General features: G+C 51.9%; 1 protein-coding gene across 2 annotated transcripts in view; it reads left to right on the forward strand.

Annotated features, from left to right (window-relative positions):
- The first annotated feature begins 1,205 nt into the window (after positions 1-1,205).
- The window catches only part of SDC4 (syndecan 4), a 22,958-nt gene continuing 10,778 nt past the window's right edge, over positions 1,206-13,385 (forward strand). The window contains exon 1 of one of the 2 annotated variants that reach the window (XM_011997596.1): positions 1,206-1,305. In XM_011997596.1, the coding sequence (XP_011852986.1) occupies positions 1,246-1,305 (60 nt within the window). In that variant the 5' untranslated portion in view covers positions 1,206-1,245. The remainder of the gene's footprint in view (positions 1,306-13,385) is intronic. The other variant, XM_011997597.1, reaches the window with a different exon arrangement.

The following is a 13,385-nucleotide window of genomic DNA, read 5'->3' on the forward strand; positions in this document are numbered from 1 at the left end:
AACCTCTGCCCCTCGGGTTCAAACGATTCTCCTGCCTCAGCCTCCAGAGCAGCTGGGATTACAGGCACAGGTAACCATGCTTGGATAATTTTTGTATTTTGTAGAGATGGCGTTTCAGCACGTTGGCCAGGCTGGTCTCAAACTCCTGCGCTCAAGTGATCTGCCGCCTCGGCCTCCCAAAGTGCTGGGATTACAGGCATGACTCGCTACATCCGTCCTGCATTTTTATTTTAAAATGTTATTTATCTATTTATTTATTTTTGAGACAGGGTCTCAATGTGCAGTGAGCAATCATGGCTCACTGCAGCTTTCATCTCCCTGGCTCAAGCAGTCCTCCCACCTCAGCCTCCAGAGTGGCTGGGGCCACAGGGGTGCACCACAATGCCTGGTTAATTTCTTAAAAAACTTTTTGTAGAGATGGGATGTCATTATGTTGCCCAGGCTGGTCTCCAATTCCTGGGCTCAAGGGATCCTCCTATTCCTTGGCCTCCCAAAGTGCTGGGATTACAGGCCTGAGCCGTAGAGCCCAGCCGATTTTTGCATGTTTAAATGGTTGGGAAAAAGGTTAAAAGAATAATAGTATTTCGTGACACATGAAAATTATATGAAGTTCAAATGTCGGTGTCTATAAATAATGTTTTATTAGGACCTAGCCGCCCTCATTCCTTTAGTATTTATGGCTGCTTTTGAGCTACGACGCTGGAGTTTGAATAGTTGCCACAGTGATCTTATGGCCCGCAAAACCTAAAATATTTAGCCCTTTACAGAATAGTTTGCTGTCCCAGGTCTTAACACTGTTCACATCCCATTTGGGAAGTTCTGTATCTTCAGAGGGGAGCACACCCTGTTTGAAGGCTGGTCTAAACTCGACACCCTAGGCAAGTCCTTCCCGTCCCTGGGCCTTAGTTTCCCCAATTGTAAAATGGGGTTAGACGCAGTGATCTCTGGGGACCTGCCTAGAAGTGGGTCAAATAAATAAAGGAGGTTGTAGCTCCTGGAGGGTAGGACTAGGGGTTGACTAGGAGCCGGGGGGGCGCTGGCAGGGTGGGTCCCTTGGGGTTTCCAACTCCGCGGGCGGGCGCAGTGCCCCACAGGCCTCGCTTCCACTGGGGAATTCCGGGCGGGGTGCAGGCGGCGGGGCGGGGGCGGGCCGGGGCGGGGCCGGTAGGCCGCCTATAAGATGGGTGGCGCGCCCGCCTGGGGCCACTTGCTGCAGCCTGCGCGCCCTCTCCAGTCTGCGGTGCCATGGCCCCCGCCCGTCTGTTCGCGCTGCTGCTGCTCTTCGTAGGCGGAGTCGCCGAGTCGGTGGGTGCTTGGAGGTCCCCGGGGGGGCGGGGGGGCCTCAGGCCGGTGCCTCCTTTGTTCCTCGGAGCGTGGGATGGGGGAGCAGATCAGTGGGTACGCCACCCCCAACCGGACACCGCGGCCCGGGAAACTTTGTTGGAAACTTTGCTCCGGGGTCACGGGCCATCTCCGGGATGGTTTCACGCGCCGTGCGCCCCTCGCCTGTTGCTCTTCCCGCCTCCCCTGGCCCTGCAGGCTCGTTAGTGACTAAGCCGGTGTCAACTCTTCAACTCCCACACCCTCGTCCCTTCCCTGGTGACCCTGGGGCAGGCTTGGAGCGCTGAATCCCCTCCTCGCTTTCTAGGCGCCCAGAGCGGACAGCTTTAGGATCCGAGATGGCCTGGGGATCCGGGGGCTGCGTGTACTCGGAAGGGGGAGGGGTTTAGGGTTGTGCGAGGCCCTCTCTCACACACCAGCGAGAACTGAGCCCTGACCTCAGTTGTGGCCCCAGCTCTGTCATTGACTTGTGACTTAGGGCAAAGTCCTGCCCTTCTGAATCTCTTCCCAATACTGCACCACGGATCTGAGGGAATGGGGCAAGAGGGGACTGCTACTGCTTTAGGGTTTCTAGAAAGTTGGGGACTCTGCTCTTCTCAAGGACAGAGGAGAGGAATGGTTTAGACTCAACATTTAGCCAGGAGCTGAGCTTCTGCTTTCTGCAAGAAGTGTGTTCATTCTTTCTCAATTGCAGATAAGAAAATTGAAGCATCCACCTTGAGTGAAGTGAAGAGGGTTGGGGGAGAGAAGGCCTCTATCAGCCCAAAGAAACATTCTCACTGCCCACTGGTCCATGTCATAACTGTCCCTGGGCCAGCAGAAGCTCTATCCATCCCCACAGCCAGCTGAGGAGGAGGGGGTCAATCTCATCTGGGAGACTGGGGGCATGGGAATTACTGGTGAAGGCAATCTGTCCCCCAGTGCCTGAGCTTTGTGCCCCTTTTGTGCCCTTTAGCTCCAGTTTTCAGAGAGAGTGAGTCCTTGCAGTATAACCATTAATGTTAATTTCTTTGAAAGCCTTGGGGCTCCTATTCCTCTGAATTTACTTAGGGGAAGGTTGATTCTGCCTGCTGGCTCTTCTTGAGGAATGAATGAGACCCTAGGCAATACTTCAGCACAATTCCAGGCATGCCATGATGATTGCAAACATTTAGCGCCTTTGTGGGGGGGCCAGACATTGTTCTAATAACTTTCTAATGGGTATATCAAGGAGTTTAATTCCAACAACAATCCTACTGTGTATTGTTCTTAAACTGGTCCTGAGGCTAGAGAGGTTAAGTAACTTGCCCAGGGTCACACAGTTAATAAACAATAAACGGTGAGTCAGATTGAAATTTAGGCAGCCAGGCTTTCAAGTTTCTGCTTTAGCTTCTATGCTTTGTGCTACTCCAAGCGTCCCATACTTGGTAACTCAAGACGGGTTTAGAATCGGTTGAGATTTTAGGCTGGAAGGCAAAGGAATTCTGAGGTGGGAAGGAAACAAGGCCAGTAAGGTGATGACTTAACCTAAACCAAGGGCTACCTTGCCTGAAAGGTTAGTGGCTGAGGACCCAAGCCTTCTGCCTCTGGCGCAGTGCTCTGAACTAGGCCCTGAAGGATGTGTTGGGGTCAAGCAACTGGGGAAGCATCCGAAGGGATACCTCCTGGGCAGTACAGGGAAAAAGAGGAAAGGACCCAGGAGGTTGCTGAGGTCACCATGTGCCCAATCACATGCCAGTTTCCTCCCGGGGCTGTGAGTCTGCAGGTGCTTCGGGGTGCTGAGCAGACAGCTGTGTCCTGGGGACATTCTGAAGGATGTGGTTAGGGGGAAGGGGACTGTGTCAGTCCTGCCTGGATGACCCATCAGCTGGAGGAGACATCAGCCCTGGGCAGCTGCTTCCTGAGAAAGGTATCAAGTCTCATTCTGACCTCAGCTCTCTCCTTCCTGGCTAATATCACAGACCTCCTGCCTGTAACTGGGGCACAGGGCTTCCCCTTTGGCCTATCCCCTCCCTCTTTTCTAAGTTGTGGTTGGAAAAATCAGACCTAGTCACAGTTGGCTTGGACTGAAGAGATGATCCAGCATGTCCTTTTCTTTTTGCAGGTAGAGAAAAGTGAGGAGGCCCAGGGAGAAGGACTTTGCTAATAGCAGCTAGGATTGATAGAGTACTTTTTGTGTGACAGATCTGGTGCATTTTATCCTCACAAAAAAGACCTATCACATGGGGATTCTATTATGCCCACTTTCCAAATGTGACAGGTAAAATGGTACTACTTTGAGTTAGCAGAGAGCATCCAGGACCCCAGGATCTCTGACTAGTAGTCCTCCCATTGTGAGTGGTGTTCCCCCCACTGTTCCATCATTCCCCTTACCACCCCCATGTTTTGGAAGGGAACCCAGGCTCAGTACCCAGCTGTCCTCTCCTCTGTTTGGCTGGGCTTGCTATACTAAACCAGTTCTTCCTGTCCAGCTGGGAGCATTCCCTGATCTGCCTTCCTGCCACTCCCTCTCAGGCCAATTAAAGGCAGCCTTGTTTAGGGAGTCCCCTCCACCCAAAGGTGTTTCTACCCAGGGGCACAGCCTACTGACTTGGCCCCAGGCCCAGGCAGTTCTGGGGAAGTGTCCCCCACCTATCAAGTGTACTTGATAGTTTAAGGACATTTCTGGTCTTCTACAGCGTCCTCTTCTTGAACGGGGGTGGGGCGGAAGCCGAGGGACTTCTAGGACCCTTGAGTGAACAGTGAGAGCTCTTGGGACTTCTCAAGCCCAGGGAGTTATCAAACACCCAGGAAAATATTTGGGCCATGATTTGGAGGGTTCCATGAAGTTGGGGGGAGGCTTCTTTCCCTTCTGGGCTGACATCCCCCATCATAAAATGAAAGATTTGAACAGGGTGGCCTCGAGTCCTTTCCATCTCTGAATTTGATTAATAACTTAAGTACCTACTATTCAAAAGAGGTCTCTCTCTTGAAGGAATTAAGAAGGAATGAACATACTCCACCAAATTCTGAATCCCCTCCCCCTCCACCCCCACACACCCAGGGCAGGAACTCTGCTCTATTTGTTTTTGTGAAATACCTGTCCCCTAGTTAGTACTCAGGAAATGCTTGTATGAATGAATAAATTCATGCATGTAACTTTATTCTAAATGGTTCATTAATGTTATTTATTTCTAGTAGGAATATCTCTCCGTACTGCAAGGTACTATTTTCTCTATTTTTACAGGAAATGGATGCTCAGAGGAATGCAGTGGCTTGCTAAGGTCAGAATCAGGTCCGACTGATAGGGCAAGGTGTCTGGTTTGAGTGTCCTCAGAATATTCCAGATGAGGAAATTTGCTGGGTTTGAAGGTAGATACCTTAGGTCCTACTTCTGCATTGCTGGGTGACCTTGAGCAAACATGCCCTATTTCTGGGTCTCAGTGTCCCCAGCTCTAAAATAAGGAGGCTGGATCATTGCCTTCTAAGGTCCTTCCTGCCCGGAGAGCCCATTGATGAGGGGAGGGGCCCTTTCCTGGTCTCGTTGGTAAAGTCTAAACAAATCCCAGTCTCAGAAGAGAAGTGGGGGTGAGGGGACATTCGGCTCCTGCCATCCCCAGCTCCTAGAAACAGAGGGCTTTTCCAAGGACTTTGAGTGCTGAGCTTGCCTGAATGGGGAGCTGGGGAAGCCAGGCTGGGCTCCCAGCCCCAGCTCCCTGTTGGGAGAAGTTGGCTCCTAGCTGTCCTTCAACCTCCCGGACTGGACAGGCAGGTATGATTTCCAAATGATCGCTTAAAATTAGAGTAAGGGGCTGCACCGAGTGCTGTGAGTCACTGCATGCTAGCGTAGCCTGCCTGAGTCACCCATTTCCTTTCAAACTCTTGGCTAATAGGACAGCTGTGTGGTGGGGGTGTTGGAATGCACTCAGAGTTTTACCTCGTCCTTTGGGAGTCATTGTTTCAGTGTCCAGGGCCTTGAGGGGACATACAGGAAATGTTTGTACTAGGGCCGGCACTTTCACGTGTGGGCTTTGACATTGTACATTGCCTGCGTGTGGACTTTGACATTGTACGTTGTGCAGCCAGTCCTCAAAATTGGGCTTTAGACCTCTGCAGAGCAGGTAGTACTGTTTTCCCCTTTAAGGCAAAACTGAGGCTGCAACTGGCCTGCATTTTTTCATCGAGCAAAAGCTGGTACCGTTCAGGTTTGGTTTGACCCCAGGATTTTCTGATATTTGTGATGACCCCTCTTTGCTTCCTGGGGCTGGCCAGAGGGCATTGAAACATTGGCTTGGTGTTAGGCAGACCTAACTCCAGACGTGCTAAGTCCACCTCTTACTAGTTACATGAACTCAGTCCTGCTACTCAACCTCTGAGCCCCAGCCTCCCAGTCTGTTAAGAAGATCATGATACCAGTGTGGCGAAGCTTAAAGGAGACGACAGGCCTCTAAATAAAGGCACCTAGTACCATGCCTGGTAGGGAGGAGGTGTTACTTAGTGACAGTTCCCTTCCTTGCCCAGGCCACCTTCATGCCAGGGGGTCCTATCTCCTCCTGGAAAGCTTTCTCCCATTCCCCTTATCCCCCTTATCTACCCCCACACTGGGAGGTGGGAAGGGAGAAGTCCAGGGTGGGGCTGTTGGAGTCCGAATCTCCTATTTGTTTATCTTAAAAGTGGGCTGTTTGCTAATTATTGAATGGGTTTATGTTTAAACAAGAACCAGTTCTGGGCAGCCCCACCTCTCCTGCTGGGATTTGCTGGAGCCTCGTGCTGAACAGTTTGCAGCCTGGAGGGAGAGGGGGCAGGGGGTTTAACAAGGGTAATGGACCACTGTGGACACTGCCCAGGACTTGGGGTCACCCTCCTGTGCTGGAGGGGCAGAGTTTCTACTCTTAAGGAGGCTGAGTAATTGCAAATAGCACTTTGGGGGGTGAGGTGTTGGTGGACAGAAAAGGTACAGTGTTCTGAAAAGCCAGTTTCTCGTATATTTTCACTGCATGGTGCCCTAGAGAGGGAAGAGAGAGAACACGTATGTCAACAGTTGGGGTCTCATTTAACCTTAGAAGAACAAGCCTGACTTCTTGGGCTGGTTTGTCATTAACAGTGGTGACCTTTGGGCGCATTCTTGAACCTCACTGGGGCCTCTCTGGTCCTGTCTGCTGAAGGCTGGGTGACTGAAAAACGGTACAGAAAACTCCAGTCCCTGTCCTAGCTCTGCTGCTCACCCAGGGACACAGACAGTTAATACGTCACTTTGTTGATGTGAACCCCAGTGTCCTCTATAAAACACCTGTGGCACTCAAAGGTCATAATCGGTGTTTGGCAAACTTGTAAAGTTCTGGCTTTATTAGCACCTAGACAAGGGTTCTTAACCTGGCCAGAGTTTAGCTTTGGGGAGGTGGTGTCTGTGCATGTGTTGAAAATGTAAACTAAGAGTTACAGTTATTGAGGTTTAGACCTTTTTATCCTTTTCAGGGGACTTAAGTACTCCCCAAAAGGTCACTCTGATCTCAGCAGTTCTTTCTGGCTTTGACCTTTCTACAGTCATCCTTCCTCCCTCCCCCACTTCCCAGCCTTGTTCATGCCTCCCGTTTCCCCCAACCCCCACCATCAGCCCAGACCTTCCTATTCAGCGGCTCCCACCCCTTCAGGCTGCGTCTCACCCCTCCCCCGTCCTCCAGGCCAGGGAGCTCGGCTGCTCCAGTTTTCTCTGGCACAGTAGAAGAGGCTGCTGGTCAGGTGACACCTGGGGTAATGGAAAGGGGAGGCAGGGAGAGGCTGGTATGTGTGGAAACAGTGACTTGGTGAAGCCCAGCAGTCAGTGGCCGGCCTGCGGGAACTGGCGGTGTCACTCCAGCCTCTGGGCGTGGGGGCAGCTGTGGCACATGGCTGGCCCGGCTACCCAGAGTGGGGATACTCCTTACCTTGGGGAAGCCCTGCCGGAGCCGTCTGTGAGACAGACTGACCTGGTCTGGAGGATGGCTTCTCTGCGGGGTGGTGAGGGAGGCTGGGAAGAGGCAGGAAGCCAGACCCAGGGCTGATCTAATCAACTGAGACAAGGCTGCAGCGTGGGTTCTCTGCTCTGAGAACACAGGAGGTTTGTTTACATCCCAAGAGCCTCCCTAGCCCTCGGATCCAGCAGGGATTTCGGATCTGCTGCCTAGATTACAAGCTCCAGCTTCAATGCACCTCTGTCTCCGAGGCCCTGAGGGAGCCAGCCCCCTCCTGGCTGTCTCCACCAGTAATCGGAGCAATGCCCAGCTTGGTTACCAGGCTGGGACAGAGGGAGGCTTGTCTCTTTGAGACCTTTTACAGATTGGGAAACTGAGGCTCAGAGAAGGGAATTGTCCACGATCATCCAGGGAGTTGATAACAAAGGTGCTGGATCAGCTCCTGGCAGGGAGACGTCCAGAGGCTCCTGAACCCTTCCCCCATTTCTAGCTGGTACCCTAGGATCCTGGAGTTCTTGCTATGGGAATGGACTGCCTTGGGGCTTGGTGAAAAGCTGGTTGCTGGCAGTGCCAGGCCTGGCTCTCTCCTGAGTGATTGTGTTCAGAGTAACCCGACCTTGAAGGCGACATTTGAACCCTCACTCCACCCCCACCCCAGACCTGGTTTAACCATTCAGGCAGGCACCAGAGCACCAGACCATGGATTGGTGTGTAGTTTCTTTTTACCTTCTAAATAATTTTTTTTGTCCCTGGGGACCCAGGTCCCCAAGTAGAATTTCAGGTGTTTCTGATCACCTGTCGTTTTTATTTTCGGGGAAAATAAAAATGGTCTTTACCTCTATCTGCTTAGGACAGGTGGTCAAAGCTGTGTGATCTTGGGCAGGTCTCTGACTATCTGCATCTTTTTTTTCCACAGTCTGAAGGGACCTGATTGGTTGTTGAAAAGTCTCTGGGCTCAGAAGCAAAATGATAACCCATTATAGGTTATATTCCTTTACAGTTTGCAAAGCACCATCTCCCTGTCCCCAGGCTAGCTTCCTTCCAGCAATAGAACTGCCTCTGCAAGTTTTCCCAGGCCTCTGATCCTTTGAGCACTAATCCCACTGGCCAGGAGGAAGGCAGGTGGGGGTTAATCACAGCCACTATTCATTGATCACCTGCTGTGTACCAGGCCACGTGCTGGGTCCCTTGCACACACAAATGCATTCCACTTACTCCTCATCACCCTGCAAGGTGCTACCAGCCCTAGTCACAAAAGAAGAAACCAAGGATTTCAGAGATGAAATAAACTCCCAAGCTCATATAGTTAGGAAGTGGCAGAACTCACACTTGTGAATCTGCCTTGATGCATGACCACTCCGGGTGGTAGAGTCACAGTTGTGGGCCCCAGGTTTTAGCCATTCTGGGGAATGTCTGGCCCTTAAAGAAGTGGGTGGGGTGGGGAAGAACAGTTACTACTAGTGTACACTGCTGGGGGTCGCCTGCCAGAAATCATTCTGGTGGGTCCAGGTGTTGGAGCCCCAGGTACTTGCCATCCCCTCTCCCCACTAAATTTGGCTTACCCAATTATTACCCTTCTGGTCTTGCCTCCTGAAAGAAGGGTCAGGTGTGTCCCCAACCCTACCTCCCCTGGGGAGGAGCCAGGTGGGGGGAGGCTCTCATTAGTTCACAGTTATCCAAGCCCAGACCCTGAACTCCTCCCTGGTGCCCCAGCCAAGTTTCTGTTCCTTTGTTTAAGCAATATCACTTTCATCTTTGTTTACTCCTGGGCAGGAGCAGGGGTGCCCTGGAGCCCTGGCCCAGGCAGTGTGTTGTGGACTGGCGCGTTAGGCTGGAGAGAAGTGAAGAGTGGGTGGCAGTGAGAAGTCTAGTTGTGGTTAGGATGTGGTCTTGAGAAAGATCTAGATTTGAATCCCAGCTCTATTGCTTTCTAGTTGCATGACATTGGATAAGTGACTCAGCTGAACCTTAGTTTTCCCGTCTGCAAAATGGGTAGAGCACCTTGCAAAGCTATTTTGCCAATTAAATGAACTCGTATAAACGAAGTATCCAACATGGTGCTTGGCATGTAGTAGATACTCCTTTTAGTCACTCATGCTTTTCCTGGAGTGACAGAGCCATAGGATTTGGGGATAGGGTTGGGATAGGATCTTTTCGTAGCTTCATGCCTATAGCCAAAAGACTAGATGGGGAGTATAACTGTAATGACAGCTGCTGCCTGTGGATTTGCTGAGACCCTTAGGGGCAGCCAAGACCCTCGAAGGGGAGAGAAGGTAATTCCAGTATGGGAACCAGGAGACCTGGGTTCTAAGTCCATCTCTGCTGCCAGCTGCTTGGATGACCTTGGCAAAGTCCCTTGTCGTCTTGTCTGTTTGCTAGGTTATAAAATCAGATACCTTCTGTTGGCAGGTGTTAGTTTCTATAGAACAAAAGAGCACTTGCCCTCCCTTCTTTCTCCCCAACAGTCTGGGGAAGAATCTAGGATCTCTAAACCCCAGGCACTGATCCCAGATCCCCACCAGCCACAGGGCTGGCAGGTCTGTGGGACCCAGGCCCACTGCCCTATTTTTTATTTTTTGGAGACAGGGTCTTCCTCTGTCACCCAGGCTGGAGTGCAGTGGTGCAATCATAGCTCACTGCAGCCTTGACCTCCTGGTCTCAAGTGATCCTCCCACCTCAGCCTCCCGAGTAGCTGGGACCACAGGCGTGCACAACCACATTTGGCTAATTTTTGTAGAGATGGGGTTTCACTATGTTGCCCAGGCTGATCTCAAACTCCTGGGCTCAAGTGATCCTCCCACCTTGGCCTCCCAAAATGTTGGGATTAAGCCACTGTGCCTAGCCACCACTGTCTTATTTAGTTGGTAATTTCTGTTGTGTGTTCATGAAAGGGACAAAGATACAAGGAGACTTGAGGGCCCAGAGGGTGCCTTTGCATGTACACACATGAACACACATGCCTGGGCAAAGGTGGGGTGAGCTGAGGAGAACAGACCACATTCTTAGCCAGGAGCAGGGCGGGGTCCATCTCTGGTCAGGGCTGGGTCTGGCTGCTGGGTGGCCTGGTTCTTCAAAGCCATCCCAGACTGAATGGGCTTTATCTGAAAAGAGGGCGGAGGAGAGGAGGGCCGCTGGTGACTTCCCAACCTTTACAGAAAAAAGAGCGATTGCCCACAATCCCACAGGGCTTGGTCCCGTCTTGCTGGCCTAGTCCTAAATGGCTCTTACCCACTTGGGAGTTTCCTTCCTTCTTGTCAGAGGTCATGGGTGGAGAAGGGACCAAAACAGGGCAGAGAGGGGACTTCCAGAGCTGAAAGAGAGATTTAATTCCCTCTGTCCTCCCATCACCACTGGGAGCTGGAAGAAGTTTCTTCCCAGCCCCTTGACTTGCTGTAGGAGGGAAATCCTGGGCTCATCTAAATGCAGCCTTTGAAGACTCCATCTTTCCAGAACTTTGGAATAGTATCGAATCCCGGCCGTGCCACGGAGCCCCGGGGTGACTTTAGACTAGACTAGTTTCTTTTTTGAAAACTGAATATAAAAATGAAAGGTTAAGGATGAACAGGTGCCCACAAAGAAGGCTGAACTGGAAATAAATCTTGGTTTCAGCCTTGGTTTTGCTGCTGACTTGGCTGCAAGATCTTCACACCCCACTTTCGCTCATAGCCTTCATTTCTTTAATGTAAAACGGAGGTAATTCCTAACAGCCAATGGGCATGCTAATCCCATGGGTTGTTTTGAAATATCTCTTAGCACTTTCACATACTGAAGAGAGGCTGGATGCATAAACAACATTCCGTGGCTCCCAGGGGCAATGAGGAGTGGGAAAAGGTCTCTCAGCCTGAGACAAATCTCCTGATGGAACTACAGCCCCTATTGAGGACTTTCACCTGGTCAACAAGTGAAGTGTACCATTCTTTCTTTCTCCTGGCTGGATTTGACCCTCCCCCCGCCCCGCCCACCGACTTAACAGGGCTCCCTTGGAGCCTGGGGCAGGCTGGTGGCCCCGTGTGCATATGTGTTCATGCATGTGTTTATGCGTTTGTGGTTAAAGATCCAGGTGAGTGATGCCTGGGTTCTGGTCCAGTGTGGCTACTTCCTGCTCGTGTGGCTACTTCCTGCTCGTGTGGCCACTTCCTGCTCGTGTGGCCTTGGACAAGTGACTTTACTTTTCTGAGCCCTTGTTTCCATCTCTGCAAAAAGGGACTATTCAAAGGACCTAGAGAAGCTGTGTGCTTGTTTAAGGCCTGTCACTTGGGTTCTTGGGGGATTTGCCACAGGAGATGGAAGTAGGAGCCCAGGGACCCTGCCCTTAGGTATAGGCACTTGGGCAGCCACGGGGAGCCTTCCTCCTGCTCTGCCAAACCAAAGCCACAGGCACGGGCTATGTGCGGGGGCTTGAATTCCAGCACCAGCAGCCCAGCAGCTCCTGATTCCCGAGTCATGAAGTCATCTCTGACCAGGACTTAACCTCTCTGGCTTTCCACCCCGACGGGTGCCAAGCGTTCAGCAGAGATTCTCCCCACGCCCTGGGGAGAGAGTGATTCCTGGCCACTGCCTTTCTTGCAGCCTGATCCCACTCCCTTCCGAGAATCCAGCATCCTCCCACTGTGGAGGGGGAAGAGGGGCATGAGGGTCAGGCTCCACCTGCCTCTCCCCGGAAGCCCAGGGGGAGAGTACAGGAGTGGCTCCGAGGCAGCTTTCCTGGGCCTCTCCTGCAATGACAGTAGCCTTATCTCAGGGACAGATGCTCCTTCTCACACCCCCTCCTTTGTCAATGACAGTCTCAGCTGAGTGAAGGACAGCCCGGGGTGTCCGAAACAGAGACCTGACCTCTTTCTATCCTGAGTTATGTAGCGAACACTCTGTGTGACCTTGGGCAAGTCCTTGCCCTGTTCCAGGCTCAGATTCAAGTTGTGTGGAACGGGAGGACAGGAGCTCCTTGGGTCCTGGAACTCTGTGATTCTAAGCAGACTCCCAGCTCCCGCAGTTATGGGGTCTGGAGATGGGAATGTCTTGCAGCGGGAGGGGCATGGTGTATTGAACTTAATGAAAAACCCCAGCTCTCCTGGCAAATACTAGGCACTTTAATGTTTGAATTAATTAATAGAATAATGAACTTTGCTCAGAGCAGCTGTTCTCTGGGCAAACAGAAGCCTGAGCCCAGAAGCTGGAGGAAGGGTGATGGGCATCCAAATGCTTCCTGTGCTCTTGAGGGTGCTTTGTTCCCACTCCGTGGAGCTGCAGGATGGGAGCAGGGTACCTGATGTACTGTAGGGCTGCCCGGGACCTTTGACACTTTCCTTTGGCAAGCTGTTTGGTGGGAGCGGACCTGAGACTGTGTCATGATCAGCTGTGTCTCCATGGGGTAGTGGCTGAGTGACGTTTATGGGTACTGGGTGGATGGTCTGTGAAGGTGAGGATTGTGCCTCTTGGTGTCTGCATGGTGCTGGCAGCAGAGCCGATCTGTGGGAGATGTTTGGAAGGCAAGACTGAATCCAGGAGTGCACTCCTGAGTCATCAGGTCTGGGCAGCGCCCTGACCTGAGGCTGTCTTAGGGTGTGCGTGAGGCAGCCCTGTCTGTCCCGACCCAGACTGACTCAGCTGGGAAAAGTGTCCCGGACTGGGCAAGACCAGAACCAGCAGCCCACTCCCTGTCCTGTGTGAATCAGCTGCCCCTGCATCACAGAGCCCTGGAGTGTAGCATCCCAGGGCCCTGTGCATGGAGACTCCTGGCTCTGAAGTCAGGCAGCCCTGTGTGTGCAATCCTTGCTCTTCCATCTGCCAGCTGTGTCACCAAAAGAAAATGACTCTCTCGGCTGTAAAAATAAGTGAATAACATGCCTCCAGAGTTATTAAAACAGGGCCTGGCACACAGCAAGTGCTTGGTAAATGATACCTAGCCATATTAATACTTTGATTATTACCTCATTTACTATTTTTATTTTTTTTTGAGACGGGGGTCTCACTCTATAGCTCAGGCTAGAGTGCAGCTGCGCGATCCTGGCTCACTGCAACCTCCGCCTCCTGGGTTCAAGCAATTCTCCTGTCTCGGCCTCCCAAGTAGCTGGGACTACAGGTGCAAGCCACCACGCCCAGCTAATTTTTGTATTTGTAGTAGAGATGGGGTTTCAC

This window comes from Mandrillus leucophaeus, unplaced genomic scaffold (genome assembly GCF_000951045.1).
Source record: "Mandrillus leucophaeus isolate KB7577 unplaced genomic scaffold, Mleu.le_1.0 Scaffold544, whole genome shotgun sequence".
NCBI lineage: Eukaryota > Metazoa > Chordata > Mammalia > Primates > Cercopithecidae > Mandrillus > Mandrillus leucophaeus.